The sequence below is a fragment of the Hydractinia symbiolongicarpus genome, chromosome 1, assembly GCF_029227915.1.
Source record: "Hydractinia symbiolongicarpus strain clone_291-10 chromosome 1, HSymV2.1, whole genome shotgun sequence".
Classification (NCBI taxonomy): Eukaryota; Metazoa; Cnidaria; class Hydrozoa; order Anthoathecata; family Hydractiniidae; genus Hydractinia; species Hydractinia symbiolongicarpus.
In genome coordinates this window covers 26,464,047-26,487,523 of record NC_079875.1, presented here as the reverse complement: position 1 = coordinate 26,487,523, position 23,477 = coordinate 26,464,047, and the positions used below count along the sequence as shown (strand labels likewise).

The following is a 23,477-nucleotide window of genomic DNA, read 5'->3' as shown; positions in this document are numbered from 1 at the left end:
TAAGACATTTTCCGAAAATCTCCGATAAAAAAGAATCGTTCGGATCTGCAGCGTATTCACTAGAAGTCATATTTTAAAATGTACTAAATAAATCAATAAAATTTTAGGGTGTATTAAATGCCAGAAGTATTAATTCAACAAAACCATTAACTTTGTAATTGAGAAATAAACTGTACCAACATTTTCCAGATTATTTTAAGTTAGAATATCCTAGGGTATATCAAAAAATTAAAAATTAGGAGGTTTGAAAGAGTGGTTACAATTTTCATTTGAAATCTGTATTCTGTACAGGCAAGACTTTTTGCTTTGTGTGTAAATAATAACAAAAAAGAAAACTGTAGGAAGATAACCTTTTGCTTAAACGCATGCCGTTTTTTTTAATCTTTTTATCTTTTCCCTTGTAGATCTATTTTAGGTGTTTTATGAAAGTTATAAAAAAACAAACAAAGATTTTTTTAAGAACTTTTCTAAATTTAATTTACCAGCCATTTCGTAGCACCACGGCAACAACAAACACATATCAATCCCCTGGAAAACAGCAATGTCGGTTATTTGACGTCATATTTTTCTGTAAGGTCTAGATAATAAGTAGATATACAATAGGTAAACATAGGTTATTGAGATTTATTAACCCGAGGTGATTTATATTCAACGACGCGCAGCGGAGTTGAATATAATATCACCGAGGGTTAATAAATCCAATAACCTATGTTTACCTATTGTATATATGTTTTATTATATACCCAAAAGAGATTGTTATAATTATACAATCTCTTTTGGGTATATAATAAAACATATATACAATAGGTAAACATAGGTTATTGGATTTATTAACCCTCGGTGATATTATATTCAACTCCGCTGCGCATCGTTGAATATAAATCACCTCGGGTTAATAAATCTCAATACTCATGTTTACCTATTGTATATCTATTTGTTAGGTGATTATGTTGAAAACCTTCAATATTTTAATCTGAAGTGTCGAAAAGAAAGGCTTGCAACAGTAAGCACAGATCTATGAAATAAGTTCTTTAAGCATTTTAAACATTGTCTTTTCCCTAAATGCTTATACAACAATACAACCTGAACAAAATCAAAAACCCAAACTTAAACAAACACAAAACACCTAAAAACAAAAAGTTAAACTTTGAAAAATCATTTATTCGTTTGCATACCATCCTCTCCCGCAAAAATATGCACAAAATGTAAAAATTAACCGGTTAACAAAACAATTTTTTGTCTAATGATCCGTACTGACTTTACCAAACATTTTAACCTGAAATGTCGAAAAAGCAATGAGCAAGGAGTAAATTTTAAATCAACAAAAATCATTATTTTAAAAACATTGTATATATATATATATGGTCCTTCCTAAAAAAAGTTTACAATAAATGTAAAACACAAAGGTTTATGAGGAGCAAATCAAAATATGAACAAAAATCAGTTCAATTGGCATGTTTTATATTGTCTTCAGCCATAAAATCTTCCGCAAAATTGATATGAAACCCATCAAATTCAACTCAGAAAAAGCAGTCATTTAAGTGCATACAAAAATACAACTTGTAGAATATCAAATTATTATTTTTAGTATATATAATTGCATATGGTCCTCCCTCACAACAGTTAAATTTTTGCACTAAATTTGCAACACAAAATACAAATTCTAAAAAATTCCTTTGGTTTTCCTCAAAAGTTTAATCAAAATATAAAAGATGAGAGGTGAACGACAAAATCAAAGTTTGCAGAATTTAATTATTTTGGTATATATATGTCTATTGATATATGCCCTTTATAACAATATTTCAATCCAAAATGTGAAAAAGAAAAACAGTTTGCAACAAAATCAGTTATTCTGATGATATTGCATACACTTTTTCTCCACAAAAGTGTAAAAAAAGAATGGTTGTAGGAAATACTTCTGATTCAACAAAAATCAGTATTTGCATCTTGTACTCATTAAATATTACCCAAAATTTCAAAAAACTGTGATTTGGAACGCATCAAATTTATAAATAGAGAGGGATCAGTCATTTTGGTATGTTGTACAGAGTCCTGTCCGGTAAGAATTTATAAAAAATATAAAAAAAACACAAGTTTTTTCGGTGTTGTACTCCCTCAAAAAAGTTGAAACTTTTCTTAATTAAGACTAAATGCCATAAACAAAAACATTTTAGTCAGAACATCTACAACAACAAAAATCACTACACTTAAGGTACCAGAACTACTACATGTTAAATAAAAATCGTTTCGTCATATTGCATGTAACCGATGTATATAAGTTTAGTTACACAAAATGTGAAAAATACATTACTTGCATACACAAATTGTGAAAAATACATTATTTGCTTAAAAACAGTCCTTAAACTCTTCTTAAATATTATGTAATACTTTTTTAAAACTTGTTGTGGCTTGTTAATTTAAGCTTAAAATGTCAATTAAAATAAGTTACAGTCACATTCTTAGCAAAGACCACTAAGATTAGCTTACATGTAAAAAGCAACATAAAACTGAAGCTAACATAAGGTAACTACAGCAGCTAATAGCTGGTCACTTAAAAAAAAACTGGAGACTTAGCTAGGCATAAAGAACATGGCTACATATTTATAAATTCCTAGCTACCTAGCTAGTTGTTGTTGGTGTGGTTGATGCTAGCTAACAAACATGTCTCGCATAATAATATCATCAAAACATAAACAAACCTTACAGAAACCTTTCTATACTTCATTTATATACAATGCCCCTTTTTAAATGCTTTTGTAAAGATTTATTTTGAAGGCAAGAGAAGACAAATGCTTAAAAAGGACAGCCATCTTTTTTGCAAACACAATTTCCGTTACTTTGTGCTAGAACTTCATTTAACAAACCACACAAAACTCGCGGCTTTTCACGACAAAGAAGACATATTCTTTTCGGCAACATCAAAGTTTTTTTTTGGCAACATCAAAGGAAAATGACGATACCAACTTTGCCTGTCACAGACACACGGACACACTTAGCGTATTATTATATAGATAATTGTAATTTAGGGTGAACAAAATCGTCTCTGTTTCCATATAGTTTGGCCATAAAATTGATAAAACGAGGCATTTAAAAGAGACGAGTGTTATATATTTGCAAATTTTTGTTTTGATGCAAGATAATTGTCATTTAGGGTCAACAACCTCGTCTCAGGATTTATATATTTTAGCCGTAAAATTGATAAACGAGGCATTTAAAAGAGAAGAGTGTCTTATATATTTGCTACTTTTTGTATTCATACAGGATAATTGTTGCCCAGTAAACACAAAGACGTCTTCAAGAGGTCTTTTCTCATCTCTAGCTCATTCGGACGTCTCTCGACAAGAAAAAGACGTCTTAAAGACGTCTTTATAAGACGAGTTAATCTCGTTCTAAAGAAACGTCTTTATTTGGCCTCCGTTAGACCAGTTATATCTCGTTCTAAAGAAACGTCTTAAAGACGTCTTTATTTGGCCTCCGTTAGACCAGTTATATCTCGTTCTAAAGAAACGTCTCAAAGACGTCTTTATTTGGTCTCTGTAAGACTAGTGAAATCTCGTTGGAAATAAACGTCTCAAAGACGTCCCTATTTGGTCTCTGTAAGACAAGTATAATCTCGTTCGAAATGAATGTCATCATTTCTTTTCGTTTTAAAAATAATTTCACAAGAAACAAATAACTACGTTATTTCTTTGCCCATTCGCAATAATTGGCGTAGAAATAAACGTTCTTGATATTTCAGAATTTCTTATACAGAGGTAGCCAAAAATTCGAATTAAATTTGTCTAAAAAAGGATACATTTTACAATGAAAACAGCGTTCGAAAGACCGCATAGAATAAACTTGTAAAGAACATCGTTCTATTTCAACAAATGTTGCATTTGACGTTTACTTTTGAAGTTAAAGGAATAATGTGCTCCATAAGACAACAAGTAAATAGTAAAGCAAAAAAGGCTGTATTTATCCGAGATATGAATGGACAATAAAGAAAATATTTTGGTGATTAAAAGTATCTTAAATATTTTTTTGTACTTTCTCGGCCAGGAACATTTGTGATTTTTGGTCTTTCAAGGGGAGCTTTCATTATTACTTGCGAAAATAATACTTTAAATGCTTAGTTTTAGCTATCCATTCCGCTTCAAGTGCACGTCACACATGTTCTAAAGCTTTAGACCTGTAAAGTTTGTTCTTGAAAAAAAAAGCAGTAGCTACTATATATATTGGTGTAATGTCTGAAATGCATTTTATTAAAGGGTTGTTTGGATATAACTTCAAGGAATAAACACATCATCCAACGTGACAGATATATTTTGCAAGCAGGGCTCGGACCAAGGTGTTACTGATTGGCGATATAAATTGACGCTGTTGTTCAAGACAACCTTCAAAGATACTAACTGTTACTGTTTATGGTCAACAATATTAATTTTGTAGTATTACACTGTATATTTTGTATAATGCACGCTTTTTTTATAAGCAAAAGAGCAGTTTATCTTAATGCAGCTTAGGTTTTTCTGTTTTAAATGGTTGATTGTTGCTTATCTGTTGCTCATTGAACATTCATCTTTTAGAACAAGAAAAGTTTCCGAAAGTAATGATTTTGTTTGTTTGTTGTTGTTTCTTATACAAAAGCTTGTATGTGATATTATTTTATTCTTATTAAACTGTTTTTTATATAAATGATATAAATATCAAGTTTCTATTAAATACTTCATCATCGTTTTCTTAACCTCCTTTTTGTTTTGGTTTGTCACACCTCCATCAGAATTAAAATTACTAAAATCCTAATACGCATAGGCTAAAACTATCTAAAATTATTTGAAGCAGGCCTGCCTTGGCAGTATAACGTTTGAAAGAGACTAAATAAAGACGTCTTTAAGACGTTTTGGTACCTACGGGAAAGTCTCTTAAAGGTCTTTAAAACATCTTTAACACATTGTCAACAGACGTCTTTTTTACGTTTTTTGAAGACGTCCTTAGGCGTTACGCTTTTAGACTGGTCAAAGACGTCTTAGAGACGTCTCATCTGGTCTTCAAAAGACGTTTTTAAGACGTGTTTAAGACGTCTCGTATTTACTGGGTCGTCTCTTTAACTGCCTCGTTTATCGATTTCACGGCTAAGATATATAGAACCTGACACGTTGCTGTCCCTAAAGTACAATTATCTTGTATCAATACCAAAAATTGCAAATAGGTCACACTCAACACTTTGAAATGCCCTGTTTATCAATTTTACGGTTATAATATCTAGAATCTGAGACGAAGTTGGTGACCCTAAAGTACAATTATCCTGTATTAATACAAGAAATCGTAAATATATGAGACACTCGTCTATTTTAAATGCCTCGTTTATCAATTTTACGGCTAAAGTATAAGAACCTGAAACGATGTTGTCAACCCTAAAGTACAATTATCCTGTATCAGTACGAAAAATCGCAAATATATGAGACACTCGTCTCTTTTAAATGCCCCGCTTATCAATTTGACGGCTAAATTATAAGAACCTAAGACGAAGTTGTTGACCCTAAAGTACAATTATCCTGTATCAATACAAGAAATCGCAAATATAAGAGACACTCGTGTCTTTTCAATGCTTTGTTTATCAATTTTACGGCTAAAGTATAAGAACCTGAAACGATGTTGTCAACCCTAAAGTACAATTATCCTGTATCAGTACGAAAAATCGCAAATATATGAGACACTCGTCTCTTTTAAATGCCCCGCTTATCAATTTGACGGCTAAATTATAAGAACCTGAGACGAAGTTGTTGACCCTAAAGTACAATTATCCTGTATCAATACAAGAAATCGCAAATATAAGAGACACTCGTGTCTTTTAAATGCCTTGTTTATCAATTTTACGGCTAAAGTATAAGAACCTGAAACGATGTTGTCAACCCTAAAGTACAATTATCCTGTATCAGTACGAAAAATCGCAAATATATGAGACACTCGTCTCTTTTAAATGCCCCGCTTATCAATTTGACGGCTAAATTATAAGAACCTGAGACGAAGTTGTTGACCCTAAAGTACAATTATCCTGTATCAATACAAGAAATCGCAAATATAAGAGACACTCGTGTCTTTTAAATGCCTTGTTTATCAATTTTACGGCTAAAGTATAAGAACCTGAAACGATGTTGTCAACCCTAAAGTACAATTATCCTGTATCAGTACGAAAAATCGCAAATATATGAGACACTCGTCTCTTTTAAATGCCCCGCTTATCAATTTGACGGCTAAATTATAAGAACCTGAGACGAAGTTGTTGACCCTAAAGTACAATTATCCTGTATCAATACAAGAAATCGCAAATATAAGAGACACTCGTGTCTTTTAAATGCCTTGTTTATCAATTTTACGGCTAAAGTATAAGAACCTGAAACGATGTTGTCAACCCTAAAGTACAATTATCCTGTATCAGTACGAAAAATCGCAAATATATGAGACACTCGTCTCTTTTAAATGCCCCGCTTATCAATTTGACGGCTAAATTATAAGAACCTGAGACGAAGTTGTTGACCCTAAAGTACAATTATCCTGTATCAATACAAGAAATCGCAAATATAAGAGACACTCGTGTCTTTTAAATGCCTTGTTTATCAATTTTACGGCTAAAGTATAAGAACCTGAAACGATGTTGTCAACCCTAAAGTACAATTATCCTGTATCAGTACGAAAAATCGCAAATATATGAGACACTCGTCTCTTTTAAATGCCACGCTTATCAATTTGACGGCTAAATTATAAGAACCTGAGACGAAGTTGTTGACCCTAAAGTACAATTATCCTGTATCAATACAAGAAATCGCAAATATAAGAGACACTCGTGTCTTTTAAATGCCTTGTTTATCAATTTTACGGCTAAAGTATAAAAACCTGAAACGATGTTGTTGACCCTAAAGTACAGTTATTCTGTATCAATACGAAAAATCGCAAATATATGAGACACTCGTCAATTTTAAATGCCTCGCTTATCAATTTGACGGCAAAATTATAAGAACCTGAGACGAAGTTGTTGACCCTAAATTAAAATTATCCTGTATCAATACAAGAAATCGCAAGTATATGAGACACTCGTCTGTTTTAAATGCCTCGTTCATCAATTTTACGCCTAAAATATAAAAACTTGAAACGAGGTTGTTGAACCTAGAATACAATTATCCTGTATCAATACAAGAAATCGCAAATATAAGAGACACTCGTGTCTTTTAAATGCCTTGTTTATCAATTTTACGGCTAAAGTATAAGAACCTGAAACGATGTTGTCGACCCTAAAGTACAATTATTCTGTATCAATACGAAAAATCGCAAATATATGAGACACTCGTCAATTTTAAATGCCTCGTTTATCAACTTTACGGCTAAAATACAAGAACCTGAGACGAAGTTGTTGACCCTAAATGACAATTATCCTATATCAATACAAAAAATGGCAAAGATATGACACACTCGTTTTTTTTAACTGCCTTGTTTATCAATTTTACGGCTAGAATAAAAAAACTTGAAATGAGGTTGTTGATCCTAAATGACAATTATCCTGTATCAATACGAAAAATTGCAATTATATGATACTCGTCTCTTTTTAAAGGCCTCGTTTATCAAATTCACGACAAATTATATAGAACCTGAGGCGAGGTTGTCGTCCCTAAATGACAATTATCTTGTATCAATACGAAAAATTGCAGATATATGATACTCGCCTGTTTAAATGCCTCCTTTATCGATTTTACAGCTAAAATATATAAAACCTGAGACGAGGTTGTTGACCCTAAATGACAATTATCCTGTATATGCCTCGTTAGTCGATTTCACAGCTAAAATATATAGAACCTGAGACGAGGTTGCTGACCCTAAATGACAATTATTCTGTATCCATACGAAAAATTGAAAATGTATAATACTCGTCTCTTTAAATGCCTCCTTTATTGACTTTACAGCTAAAATATGTGGAACCTGAGACGAGGTTGTTGACCCTAAAGTACAATCTTGTATCCATACAAAAAATCGTAAATACATGATACTCGACAGTTTGAAATGCCTTAGAACGTGAGACGAGGTTGTCGTCCCTTAATGACAATTATCCTGTATCAATACGAAAAATTGCAAATATATGACACTCGTCACTTTGAAATGCCTTGTTTATCAATTTTATGGTTAAAATATCTAGAAACTGAGACGAGGTTGTCGTCCCTAAATGACAATTATCCTGTATCAATACGAAAAATTGCAAATATATGACACTCGTCACTTTGAAATGCCTTGTTTATCAATTTTACGGTTATAATATCTAGAACCTGAAACGATGTTGTCAACCCTAAAGTACAGTTATTCTGTATCAATACGAAAAATCGCAAATATATGAGACACTCGTCAATTTTAAATGCCTCGCTTATCAATTTTGCGGCTAAATTATAAGAACTTGAGACGAATTTGTTGACCTTAAAGTACAATTATCCTGTATCCATACAAGAAATCGCAAATATATGAGACACTCGTCTCTTTTAAATGACCCGCTTATCAATTTGACGGCTAAATTATAAGAACCTGAGACGAAGTTGTTGACCCTAAAGTACAATTATCCTGTATCAATACAAGAAATCGCAAATATAAGAGACACTCGTGTCTTTTAAATGCTTTGTTTATCAATTTTACGGCTAAAATATAAAAACCTGAAACGATGTTGTCGACCCTAAAGTACAAGTATTCTGTATGAATACGAAAAATCGCAAATATATGAGACACTCGTCAATTTTAAATGCCTCGCTTATCAATTTGACGGCTAAATTATAAGAACTTGAGACGAATTTGTTGACCTTAAAGTACAATTATCCTGTATCCATACAAGAAATCGCAAATATATGAGACACTCGTCTCTTTTAAATGACCCGCTTATCAATTTGACGGCTAAATTATAAGAACCTGAGACGAAGTTGTTGACCCTAAAGTACAATTATCCTGTATCAATACAAGAAATCGCAAATATAAGAGACACTCGTGTCTTTTAAATGCTTTGTTTATCAATTTTACGGCTAAAATATAAAAACCTGAAACGATGTTGTCGACCCTAAAGTACAAGTATTCTGTATGAATACGAAAAATCGCAAATATATGAGACACTCGTCAATTTTAAATGCCTCGCTTATCAATTTGACGGCCAAATTATAAGAACCTGAGACGAAGTTGTTGACCCTAAATTAAAATTATCCTGTATCAATACAAGAAGTCGCAAGTATATGAGACACTCGTCTATTTTAAATGCCTCGTTCATCAATTTTACGCCTAAAATATAAAAACTTGAAACGAAGTTGTTGACCCTAAAGTACAATTATCCTGTATCAATACAAGAAATCGCAAATATATGAGACACTCGTCTGTTTTAAATGCCTTGTTTATCAATTTTACGGCTAAAGTATAAAAACCTGAAACGATGTTGTTGACCCTAAAGTACAATTATTCTGTATCAATACGAAAAATCGCAAATATATGAGACACTCGTCAATTTTAAATGCCTCGCTTATCAATTTTACGGCTAAATTATAAGAACTTGAGACGAATTTGTTGACCTTAAAGTACAATTATCCTGTATCAATACAAGAAATCGCAAATATATGAGACACTCGTGTCTTTTAAACGCCTTGTTAATCAATTTTACGGCTAAAATATTAGAACCTGAAACGATGTTGTTGACCCTACAGTACAATTATCCTGTATCAGTACGAAAAATCGCCAATATAGGAGACTCTTGTCACTTTCAAATGCCTCGCTAATCAATTTTACGGCTAGATGCCTCGTTTTTCATTTTTAAGGCTAGAATATGAAAACTTGAAACGAGATTGTTGACCCTAGAATACAATTATCCTATATCAATACAGTAAATCGCAAATATACGAGACACTCGTACTTTTGTAAAATATTCTGAAGATGACTTTGGTAAAGTCGAAACTTGTTAAAAATAAAACGTGTTGTAATTTTTATGAAATTATCATTTTTAAGATCAAAAAATTGAAAAAATAGTATAACTTCGTATAAATATCAATTTTGTTTTTTATCACGTCTTGCGGGTAGTTAGTTAGATCAATTCTTGTCTATACATGTAAATTCCCAGCCCCAGATAAAACTGGATGACCTGAAAAGATGTAAGTGATTGAAAGTGAGAATTTGCAAATAAGGTGTTGAAGAACAGTCGATAGATAATGTGAAATAGTATACTGTGACATGTCACTACGAGAATCACGGAATTCCTCACACTTCCAGGCAGACATATTGTTTTTGTTACCAGTATTACTTTAATTGACTTTTGTTTAATATGCCTTAATCTAAGATTTCTTCTGTTGGTCCAGAAAATTTGTTGACACTCTTCGACAGTCCATTATAGAACACATTAAAAGGCGGTATAATTGGTATAATATTTTAAATTCTCGATTAACATTCGGCTGTAATAAAGTTGGACTTAGGAGGACAGGTTTGAGAGTCAACAACGTCCCTGGTTCTATATATTTTAGCCGCAGAATTGATAAACAAGGATTTTAAAAGAGACGACTGTCTCATATAATTGCGATTTTTCGTATTGATACAGGATAATTGCACTTTAGGGTCCATTGTCTCAGATTCTATATGTTTTAGCCGTAGAACTGATAAAAGAGGCATTTCAAAGTGACAAGTGTCATGTATTTGCGATTTTTCGTATTGATAGAAGAAAATTGTACTTTAGGATCAACAACGTCTCAGGTTCTACATATTTTAGCCATAGAATTGATAAACGAGGCATTTAAAAGAAACGGCTGTCTCATATAATTGCGAATTTTCGTATTACGGGGCAATTGTTCTTTAGGGTCAACAACGTGTCAGGTTCTATATATTTTAACCGTAAAATTGATAAAGGAGGCATTTAAAACAGACAACTTGCTCCTGTATTTGCGATTTTTCGCAGCGATAGAGAGCTAGTCGGGACATTAAACCCGTTGTTGAAACGCCGTGTTTAGAAAAGCTGGATTTAGCCACAAGTGACTGTGCGGCCTGCTGTTGAATACCCAGTGCAGTGCCTAATACGAACTGCAAACAGTGTCAAATATTCAGGTTAAGCGTTTTAGTACAGGTATGGAGTATGTCGTGAATCTAGTAAGGCGGCCACAGTTTCAGTTGCAATGTATTGTTTAAAATATAACTTTAGCTGACACAAAAACACAGTTTGCAACTCATTCTTACCCTTCATAGCAGAAACAACCACCCAATCATTTTGAATTTACAGAGAATGTTCCCGGTGAAAGTTCAAAAATGAATTTTACTTCAGACGTTTACCTTCAACTGGCAATACAACATGTTGAGGACTATGAGGCATTTGGTCCAGAAGGAGACCTGCCTTAAACCAGCTTTGAACTCGTGTATTCTTCCAAAATCCTAAGCGTTGAGCAGGAACATTTTGTTTACAAGGTTTGACTTGCTTATTGTTTCCTCGATAATGAAATTCATCAATTAAGTCAAAGCCAGCCTCTTTTTTCTTTTTCTCTGATCTTGAAATAGGTTGCTTGCTATATATACATTTGCAAATGTATATATAGCAAGCAACCTACTCTCCGCATCACACTTCCTGAATTTCAAAACTTCGTGGCCGCTTTGGTCTTCCAACAAATAAAAATGTAAACACACAAAAACTCGCGGCTTTTTGTGGGCAAAAAGAAGTACACGCTTTTTTTCTTTTATAATAATATACTTTATAAAATTATAAGGCTGAGATTTTAGGTTAAAAACATTAGAAGATTAGAATTAATAATCAGCCTTGTTAGAATTTTTGTTATTTTTGTAAAAAATATGTAATGTTTTCGGCTACATCATAGGAAAATGAACAAATCCACTTTATCTGTTAAAACATGCACACAGCGTCTCCGTAATATTATAGAGAAGATAAGTTTATAATTAGTGATATATGATTGATTGATTGATTGATTTAATTTATTTACCGTCGGTTATTATATACAATAGTTCTTTAAAAAAAATAATATTTTGCAAAAAAATAATCAAAACCGACCAAATATTTTTATATATTTACAATTTAGATGAAAACTATAATGAATAAATAATGAATAAATAATTAATAAAAGATAAACATTCCCCCTCTCCCATTTTCGTATTGATTACGCAAGTTATGGAATCAATTGCCGACACTCTGTGCATGAACAGTGAGAACCATTCCATTTTTTAATCATTTGCTTAAATTTAACTAGATCTTCGCAACTCTTCGTATGAAAAGGAAGTTTATTCCAAACTTTTGGGGCTAAACATCGCAAACTGTTTAGACCAAAGGTGCTTGTTTTTACACTGATGGTTTTTAGGTTGTTCATGTTTTGACTTCTTACCGGCCTATCAGTTTCCTCAAAAAGTAAAATATCTTTTATGAAAGAAGGACTGATGTTTCTCCGAATTTTAAATATTTCTATGCATAAATGTCTGTGCCTTAGTAATTCCATATAATGTTTATTTGGGAGGCAATCAACTGGTCTTGGGTCATCATTAATAAAACTTAAAGCCCTGTTGTGGAGTTTTTCAATTTTCGATTCAGATTTCGAAGAAGAGAAATGCCAAACTAAGAGACAATAAATAAAATTTGCATACACGAAGCTTTGTGCTAAAATAGATCTTGTTTGCAAAGATAGTACATTTTTAAATCTAAATAATGCATTCAGCTGGGCTGAGGCTTTTCGACAAAGATTACTAATGTGCAAGTTGAAATTTAATTTATCATCAATTGTTACTCCTAAAAGTTTTACGGACCTTTCTAATTGTATGACTCTATCGCCAATGTTTATTTGAAGCTTCAATTTTGGCTCTTGATAGAAGGATCGAATGAAATTTGTTTGGATTTGCTATCATTTTGCAAAGAAAGGGCAATTTCGGATTCCCTTTCTAAAGTCTTAATGAGATTTTTAATAGTGTTTGAATAAGCTGATATCGTATTGTCGTCTGCGTAATTATGTAGGTCACTATTTAAAATAAGTAAAATAAATCATTCAAAAATATATTAAAAATACAGGGGCGGATACAGGATTTTTTTCTCCTTAGGCGGATTTGCGAAGCGAAGCGAAGCCCACGAAGCCAAGCGAAGCCCCCGAAGCGAAGAAGTGATAAAACAGCTGGGGGTCTTGGGCTTTAGCTTATTAATCTATTTCAGCACTCAAAAATGCAGCAGACAGGACTTTCACATGTCCATTTCTTATATGTTATTGGAAAAAAAAACAACCATAAAATTCATAAATAAAAGCCAAATAATGTTTTCAGAAAAATTTAGGCTAAAATTAGCCAGCCAGCAAAATTTCTTCTTTCTTCCAGATTCACATCCAGATAAATGAAATCCAAAAATAACATTTTTTAAAGATTAGAGGATTAAATTAATAATCCAGTCAAAATCTTCTTTCTTCATTCAAAATCTTCTTTCTTCTTTCTTCCAGCTTGCACATCAGGTAATATAACCAACCATGAACAAAATGAATCTGTCATGAAATGAGTCAAATTGATCAATTGTCAAAACCAACCAATGAATAAATGAATGAACAACAATCAAAACTGAAAATTTTAAACTAAATTTCAGTACACCAGGTCAACATGAAGCATAAAAAAACATACTCCCTTATATACCAACTTACTTACCTACTTCCCTTACCTACTTACTATACCTACTTACTATACCTACTTCCCTTACCTACTTCCCTTACCTACTTACTATACCTACTTCCCTTACCTACTTCCCTTACCTACTTACTATACCTACTTCCCTTGCTTACCTACTTTCCTTACCTACTTCCCTTACCTACTTACTATTATCATTGCATTAGGGGAATACTCGCACCCACCAGGCTGACAAGTATTATCATTGCAGCTAGCTGTTTTGTTACCTTAACTTAAAGTATAACCGTCTTTAGACAAGTATTATCATTGCAGCTAGCTGTTTTGTTACCTTATTAACTGAATATTATTTATACTACTATCATGGATGTATACAGAATTTATGAAAATAGCCTAAATCTTATCAATCACATCTAAAAAATTTAACAATCAGATGAAAAGAAAAAGGGCGAGGGGAGGGGGGAGAGAGAGAAAAAGAGCAGAGAGGTAAAAAAGATAACGGGGTGGGGGGGTAACATGGTAAGTACTATCTATTAACATTTCTTTATCATTAGTTATATATCTCAAAACATGTCATGTCTTAAAATTTTAGTCTTCTGTTATCAATGGAAAATTTATTTATAACTTCATTTATATCAACGTTTATTTCTTTATGGATGTGGAGAAGAGCTAAGCCATTTAGTCTATCGTACTGCGGTTATAATTTTTTAATCGTCGTAGTGCAGAAAAGGACCTTTCACATTCACATGAGGTGACTGGTAATGTGCCTAAAATTCTTAGGGCCACAGTTATATTTTCAAAGCCAGGAAAATGAATTAATTTAAGTGTAGAGGAAACATTATCTGGTGCATCAAATTTGTACGAAGTCCAATATTCTTCCCACAAGTCCATTTCAGCTTCAATAGCTAAAGAATTAGGCATGTCTTCTTCGTAAAACTGAACAAAATTTCTGAAGTTATCCTTCCAAGATTTTTGGTGATGGTGATGGTAAAGAAGAGAAATCATGTTGGATGGAATTACTGCAAGACCAGCATAAGCTGCTAAGGAACTAGGTTCAAATCGTTTACTAAGTTCAGTGCTTAGGTGATCTAGAATTGGAATTGTTAAGCTGCGCAGGTAGTAACTAGATATAGTATCAGCTGATACATTACTTCTATGTACCTGCCGAGAACAAACTCTAGGTCTATTTTCTTGCACACGGACTGTAGACGCTAGGGAAACAGCCTCTTTGTACCAATTGTTGTGATAATCATTTGCAGAAGCTCTTATAGTTAAGGACATATTTTTAAGACTTTGTATAAGATGCAAGCTCGATAAAAGGTCAATAGTTTTTCCTTGTAAAATATTTGTAACTGGCAACAATAAGTCCATTACTGACTGTGTTACAACTAGTGAAACAATAAAATCAAAATTAGTAACAAGATGCAGAAGGGAGGTAGCTTTTGTAGAAGTATCACGGTTACATTTCTTATCAAGATTCATACTCATGTCCTCCAAAGTGTATACAATTGCAACAAATAATTCCTGAAAAATATCTAAGCCAATTATCCGTTCAATCCATCTAGTCCGACAAACATCAATTAACTTTTTCTTTTTAGCTTCAGGACAATGTCGTAAAATATTTGCCTCTAGGAGCTGTTGCCTAACTTGAGACAGGTTGAAAAAATAGGACAATTCCTTTACTCTTTCTAGGGTATTTTTAACAGATTGGATGGAGCATGAGCCACAAACACTTAAATTTAAACGATGGCTGTGACAGTGAGTGTATATAACCTTCCTATTTATTCTTAAAATGTGAGCTGACAGTCCATTTATATGTCCAGAAACAGACCCTGCCCCATCATATCCTTGCCCACGACAATTTAAAATATCCAAAGATAAATCTTTGGAAACACATTTTAGCAGAACTGAGGCTAAATCTTTTCCTGCTAACCCTTCCTCACAATAAATATATCTTATAAAATCCTCCCTAATATCACAACTGCTGTCCACAAAACGTAAAACCAGAGACATTTGTTCCTTATTAGAACAATCAGCTGCCTCATCTGCAATTATGGAAAAAAACTTACTTCTTTTAACCTCGTTGACAATAGTGTCAGATATCACTGAACCACAACATGATATCAAAGCATTTTGAGACGTTTTCGAGATGTATGTAGCATTCTTACTGGCAGATTGTAAATGTTCTTTTAATACATTGTCTCCTGCACGTACCCTAAAGTTTAAAAGTTCACGAAAATTTCCAGCCCCCCCTTGCGAGTATTCCCCTATTTTTGGTTGTGAATCAGGACCATCTCTGTGGCCACGCAAAGCTATGCCAATTCGCCCACACAAAATAATTGTATCAATGATTGGAATCAGTTTTTGCCTGTTATCGTTAATACTTTTCTGTAAATTTTGGTCAATCAATGTGTCAATTGATGGCCTTGCCCCAGACATATTATCAATAAAAGAATTGAAGAGAAGAGAAGTATTTACATGTAAACCCTGCTTAGACGAACAATGACGTTTAAAAGAAGGTACTGCATCTGGCCAATGTTTTTGAGGTTCAGAAAAAAGTTTGGTGACCTTATAAGATTTACTGGGAAATCTGTCTCCAAATAGGACACAAGGAAGACAAAATGCACCATCCATAGTAGGCGAATATGCCAGCCATAAAAAATCAGAAAGCCATTTATACTGAAATTTCCTGTTACTGACAGGGAAATTGTAAGTGTTATCTGGAATGAATAAATTTGTAATAAGTTTACGAATATCACTTTCCTTTAATTTAGCAACTTTTTTTCGAAAAGATCCAACATCATTTTCACAAACATAAACCATTTCAGGTTCTGTACTATCAACAGTGGAACAATTTTTGGAAATTGTGCTAATACTGGAAGTTATAGCAGGTGATTCATATGTTTTAACTATAGGTTTTGTTAAGAAATTAAGTTTTGTCTGTAATTTACCACCTACACACATATTACCGTCAGTAAATACTTTTTTAGGAAAACATAATTTAAGTGATTGATCAGTCTTTCGTTTTAAAGAAGAATGAACGAGAGGCACGAAATGGTTGGACTGAAATTTTGAAGATAACATAAGGCCTTCATAACAAAACATTATGTGTAGATCAGCCTTCATTGAAACATGCTTACGGGGAATTATTTTTTGGTTCATACAAACCCTAAACTTTTCCTCTCCAATATCAGGATAATATGAGAATATAATTCTCCCTGTAACTGAGGACAAAGCTAAAAGGCAAAGGAAACTTGACCAGTTTTTGTCATTTAAATTTAAGACAGCTTCCTCTTTTATAAGCTCTTCCCCCTCTTTATTGCTGTCACAAGCAACATGGGAAACACAGAAAAATAGAATATTTTTCAGAGAACTGAAAGAACCTCTCTGCTCTTGAAAGATGGAAGAAAATAGAGGATGATTGGAATAAAAATTTGGGAAGAGAAAAAGTTCCAACGATACCAGAAGTCGTAGCAAGTCCACCAACATATTGTTACTTCCCAAACACAAGGATGCTGAACTGTATAAACAATTTCCAGAAGCTTCAGATCTACAAAAGTGAACATAAAAAATTTGTTCACTTCACTCTACTGCAAATCTACAACAAGAATAACAGCTGGCTCTATTATTGTCATTAAATAGTCTCGATGACCCAAATAGAAACTTTTTGTTTATTGTAGTGAACCCCCTTTTGTTTATTGTTTAAAAGCTTAATAGCGCTTTGTCACCACAATACAAATAATTTATTTTTAAACATTCCTTAGGGATTATAAAAAAAAGTAAAAATAGATAGTTACCTCAAAGCGACGAATGCTTTCTCTTTTGCATACCCAGGAATAAAATGTTCGACACTGAAATTTCTGCTTAACAACTTTTTCTCAATCTTTCTCCAATGATCTAATGTTCCAAAATCAGGAAACTCTGTTATTTTATCTTTCAATATCTTGTAAAGACTTTTACATTCGCAAATATCATTGCTTTTTACAGCAAGCACAACCCGATCCCGCAAGCTCCCATCAGAAGACATGTTGGATCAGAAAGAACTTCAGAATTGCAGTTGGCCGAAGCTGGCCGAACCCATTAAACAGACCGGCTACCGCGAGGCAATAACAATAGGAAGAGTAAATTATTCCTACGCACCCATCCCCTAATATCAATCTTTCTTTCACCGTAAATTTCGACTAAAGAGAGTCCAAAAGTCCACACTTCGGCGAGATTCTTTTTACGTCACAAATTCTTTTGTTTTAACCAGAGTCCAAAAGTCCACACCTCGGCGAGATTTTTCTCGACGTCATAATTCTTTTGTGTTTCTTTTGTTTAAGAGAGTCCAAAAGTCCACACCTCGGCAGCCGCCGAAGTCGACTGTTTTTACGGCAGAAAACAAAGGAATCGAGAGAAACAAAGTCAGCGAAATGCGGCAAAATATAGTTCGACTACCGTAAGAACCATAGTACTTCGGCAAAGCACATCGAAGGAGAGTCGAGCCTCGGCAAACACTCCTGAGTGGAGATAAGAATATTACCTCGGATCCTGGGCGCAAAGGAATCTTATTAAACGCTTATAATAAAAATTATGCGTTGCTTTAAATCAATTTCTATATTTAGATACACATGATTTTCTCATTGGCAAAATTTCTCCTTAGGCGAGTGCCGAAGTGGCCGAAGTCTAAATCCGCCCCTGGTTTCTATATATTTTAGTTGCAAAAATGATAAACGAGGCATTCAAAAGTAACAAGTGTCATGTATTTGCGATTTTTCGTATTGATACAAGATAAATATACCTTAGGAAAAACAACCTCGTCTCAGTTTCTCTATATTTTAGCCGTGAAATTGATAAACTATGCAATTAAGAGAAACAAATGTCTTATATATTTGCGGTTCTTCGTGTTCATACAAGATAATTCTCATTTAGGGTCGACAACCTCGTCTCAGGTTCTATATATTTTAGTCGTAAAATTGCTAAACGGGGCATTTCAAAGAGACAAATGTCTCATATATTTGCGTTTCTTCGGGTTGATACAAGATAATTGTCATTTAGGGACGACAATCTCGTCTCAGGTTCTATATATTTTAGTCGTAAAATTGCTAAACGGGGCATTTCAAAGAGACAAATGTCTCATATATTTGCGTTTCTTCGTGTTTATACAAAATAATTGTCATTTAGGGCCGACAATTTCGTCGCATGTTCTATATATTTTAGTCGTAAAATTGATAAACGAGGCAATTAAAAGAGACAAATGAAATGTCTGATATACTTGCCATTTTTCGTACTGATACTAGATAATTGTCATTTAGGGTCGACAACCTCGTCCCAGTTTCTATGTATTTTAGCCGTAAAATTGATAAACGAGGCATTTCAAAGTGACCGGTGCCATGTATTTGCGATTTTTCGTATTGATACAGGATAATTGTCACTTAGGGTCGAGAACCTCGTCTCAGGTTCTATGTATTCTAGCCGCATAATTGATAAACAATGCATTTTAAAGTGACGAGTGTCATTTACTTGCGACTCTTCGTATTGATACAAGATAATTGTCATTTAGGGTCGAGTACCTCGTCTTAGGTTCTATATATTTTAGCAGTAAAATTGATAAACGAGGCATTTAAAAGAGACAAATGTCTCATATATTTGCAATTCTTCGTGTTGATACAAGATAAATGTCATTTGGGGTCAACAGCGTCTCAGGTTCTATATATTTTACTCGTAAAATTGATAAACGAGGCATTTCAAAGTGACTTGTATTTCCGATTTTTCGTATTGATACAAGATAATTGTCATTTAGGGTCGAGTACCTCGTCTCAGGTTCTATATATTTTTGCCGTAAAATTGATAAACGAGGCATTTAAAAGAGACAAATGTCTCATATATCTGCGATTCTTCGTGTTGATACAAGATAAATGTCATTTGGGGTCAACAACGTCTCATGTTCTGTATATTTTACTCGTAAAATTGATAAACGAGGCATTTCAAAGTGACATGTATTTGCGACTTTTTGTATTGATACAAGATAATTGTACTTTAGGGTCAACAACGTCTCAGTTTCTATATATTTTAGCCGTAAAATTGATAAACGAGGCATTTCAAAGTGACGAGTGTCATGTATTTGCGATTTTCTGTATTCTTTTTTTTGGAGTAACTTGTTATATTGGTTATATTGGTTGGTTGGTAGAGTGGTACATCGCGTGACATATTTTATAAAACATATTTCAGATTCATCACAGCTCTTTGCACTTGACATCGACCGACTTGTGACCAGCAACTGGATTAAAAACTTTCTCGGTATCCACGGCCAAATGTGGATTGCATCTTTTGTGCGTATTTTCCAAGAAAGAAAACCGTGAAGCTGGTCACTTTACAGTTGTCGATGTCCGTCTGTTCTTCTTCACGCCGACATTTTCTTGATTATTTGCGCCGGTGCGGTACATAAAACGAAAATTGCATCAATTAATATTAATGATAGTTAAAGTTTGCGATGCTTTCCAAGCGACCGAAGATCGAAGCTTGATCGAGGATACAACGCCTGCATTTATACTATTCTCATGCGCATATGCATAACCCGAAAAATCGGGTTACATTGTAGTGCAGAATCCGAAAAGAAACTTCGTTCCCGACTTATCGCAGAACGTCGGAAACAGCGCTTCTTTTCACATCTTCCTAACAATAAATTAGAACAGAAAAAACAACAGCATTGGAGTAACTTGTTATATTGGTAGGAGAGTTAAAAGAGGACCAATTTTTGTTACAATCCTAAATCTTTTCAGAAAGTCGTTGAGTTTTGCTATCTTTCATGTATCCGTCCCTACTGGAACTTGATGACCACCTGCCGTGTTTACTTATCATTCTGTCAGTGACGCCGTTATTTGCAGCAGCACTAGCTCCACCTGAGCGTAAAGAATGTAACCCAAAATTTTCCGGTACTTTTTGAATTATGTTCGTGAAATGTTTTTCTGGCGCTTTCGTAGGATATAGAAAGATGCCCTAACACATTGTGGCCTGTCTTTGTTTTCGCCAAACGACAAATTAAATAAGAATCCGGCTGAAATTTCAATTTAGTCATACACAGATACTTTCGTAACCAGGTTACTGGACATGTGGAATTACCAGTGTGAGCTATGTACACAATATGACCTTCTCTTAGCTGATCCGTTTTGGATTTTTTAACACTAATTTCAAATGAATCTTGTTTATCTTCCAAGTCCTTAACTTTTAAGGCTAATAATTCGCCAATGCGAAAGAATCCTGCGAATCCTAACACGCATAACACTATAAACCTCATGTGCATGAAGTTTGAACTTTCTCCATGATATGCAATTATCTCTTTAATTATGTCCACTGTGAACGGCTCTTTCTTATTGCACGTTTTACCGACTAATCGTTTTGCGCCTGCAAAGGCTAATTTAACAATTGAGTGGTCTATTGGCGACGAAAAACCTGCATTAATGTGTCCCCAGCGTATTCCACAAAGTGCCGAAATTATTTTACTTATTGAACATCCTTCCATAACCAAGTCATTAAAATAAATACATACGAAAAATGGGTCGGCAGGACAATGGTTGACCTCAGTATATTTAGAGCTCCAATCTACCCACTTTTGCCAAGCTCTTTTGTATTTAATAATCGTTTCCTTCGCGTAAGCCGCTTGTAAAAGTTGTGGTAAATTTGCTGCTTTTGACTTAAGTGCAGTGTTTTGTATCGCGTCTAGTTTTTCCCAAATACCAACATTGATGTGATCTGTTAAGAATAAAAGAATGTAAACAAGCCTCCTATATATGATTTTTTAGAAAACCTAACCTTTAGTGGTTCTGGCTAATTTAATGCACACGCCCGTCCGGCGATTTAAGACATACGCCCGTCCGGCGGTTACTCAGATACGCCCGTCCGGCGATTTAAGACATACGCCCGTTCGGCGGTTAAGTAATATACATAAGTCTGCTAAGGCGTTTTTCACCCGTGCGGCAGTTGTCCTTGTGTCAAATTCGTTACAGAGAAAATAACAAAAGTTGATTTTTTAATCTGTATTAAATTCCACTAACAAAGCTAAAGATTTAAACTTAGCAAAGCCTTCAAATACGGTTTTACTGGCGGTATAATTATAAAAATAAGGATCTAATAACAAGTAATCTTTTACAAATTCGTAAAAATAGATTCCGTTCGGAGTTAACAATGGCCAGAAATATGATGATTGCCACATAGGGACTAATAGAACGCCTCGACCGTTACAAAGTTTTAGATGATTTAGAACATCGCCCACTAACGAAATAGGGGGGCACAACCAATTAAAATCACCGAACCAATTGTAAGTGAACGCGTTAACACCACGCGAATTCGGACAAAAATATTTTGAGTTAAAGTTGTTAATTTTCTTATTTATGTCATCGGCGAAACGATCGACTGTAAAAATGCCAAACTTCTGTTGCATGTAATTAAATGATTCGTAATCTATCCCCCAGTTGTCGGAATCAATTATTTTTGATAAAAAATCTGCTTTGTTATTTGCCTCCCTCGGGATCCATGACGATTGTAATTTGATATTATAAATCATTGAAGCATCAAAAATTTCTAAAGCGAGTTTTTGTAAATGCGGTCTCCTGCTGCCTACTTCTATAATTTGAGTGACATTAACATTATCGGAAAACCATTGAACTGATTCATTTTTTACACGTGGGCATACCGCTTGCAGAATGAGTTTAACAGCTAAAGGTTCCCGGTAAGTAGAACTTGTACGTCTTTCTTCCGCAGTAAAATTTCCCCTGGCGATAATATCTCCCAACCGTTGCACAACATAACCCCCATAACCACTGTCACTGGCGTCGGAGTAAATAACCTTGGTTGTTAAGGTGTTCTTTTTTATTTGATAACCGTTTGTGTTGAAGAGGTTTCTGTACCAAAAAAGAAGATCTGACTTTAAAAATTCATTTAACGTTTCTAATTTTTGCCAAGTTATACGAGATTCTATAAAGCGGTACATGTGCCTTGTAAAAAGTCTTGTTAAAGGGCCAATAGCTAAAGTCATTGAGATAATTCGTCCGGCAATTTTTGAGATAAATTTTGCGCTTACACGATCGCTGTTTAATGCTAATTTCACAAGTGAGAAAAGTTTACTTAGTTTTTCAGATGGAACGTAAAATTTGCTAGTGCGGGTATCGATGTTAAAGCCGAGCCATTTTACAGTTTTACGAGGCTCAAACTTTGATTTTTCTAGATTAATGGTGAGTCCTGCTCTTGCTAAATCGTTTTGAATAATCGCAGAATGCTTTTTTGTTGTCTCTAATAATTTTGAACCAAAAATACCATCATCTAAATACATAGTACATCTTATACCGTCTTTTCGCCATTTTGTTAACAAAGGTCTTGTCAGCTTTGTAAACGCGTAACAATGCTAGCCAGACCGAATGGTAAAATGAGAAATTGATAATATTTGACCGTGTTATCTGGAAAAGTCCAGGAAAATCCTAAATACTTTCGATCATGCTCATGAATGGGAATGTGATGGTAGCCATGTTTTAAATCAAACGTTGAGAAGTAATAATCTGTTTCAAGATGCTGTGATACGATTTTTAAATCTTCGTATTTAAATTTTGGAAAAGTTAAGTAATCGTTCACATGTCTTAAATCTAAAACCAATCGTAATTTATTTCATTCTGCTACTGTAAGCGGATTGCAACAACGTTAAAAACCTCTTCGATACAACCGTCTTTTAAAAGTTGCTTAATACTATGCGCTACAAACTCTTTATGTTTTAGACTCGAGGCATTGTTCTTAGCGGCAAACGATGGAGGTTGAAGGTTAAAAGGTAGGCGATAGCCATGCTTTATCATACTTAAAACGAAAGGTGACGTATCAAGCTCATCCTGCCAGAATCT

At 33.9% G+C, this 23,477-nt stretch overlaps 1 protein-coding gene across 1 annotated transcript; it reads right to left on the bottom strand.

Moving 5' to 3' along the window:
- Positions 1 to 11,928: 11,928 nt before the first annotated feature.
- On the bottom strand, positions 11,929 to 17,346 carry LOC130648533 (52 kDa repressor of the inhibitor of the protein kinase-like). Its single transcript, XM_057454588.1, has 2 exons — positions 13,717 to 17,346; positions 11,929 to 13,664 (listed from the first exon to the last, which is right to left on the bottom strand). Exon 1 carries the CDS (start codon positions 17,101 to 17,103, stop codon positions 14,293 to 14,295), a length of 2,811 nt encoding a protein of 936 aa, XP_057310571.1. The 5' UTR covers positions 17,104 to 17,346; the 3' UTR covers positions 11,929 to 13,664; positions 13,717 to 14,292.
- Positions 17,347 to 23,477: the final 6,131 nt, after the last annotated feature.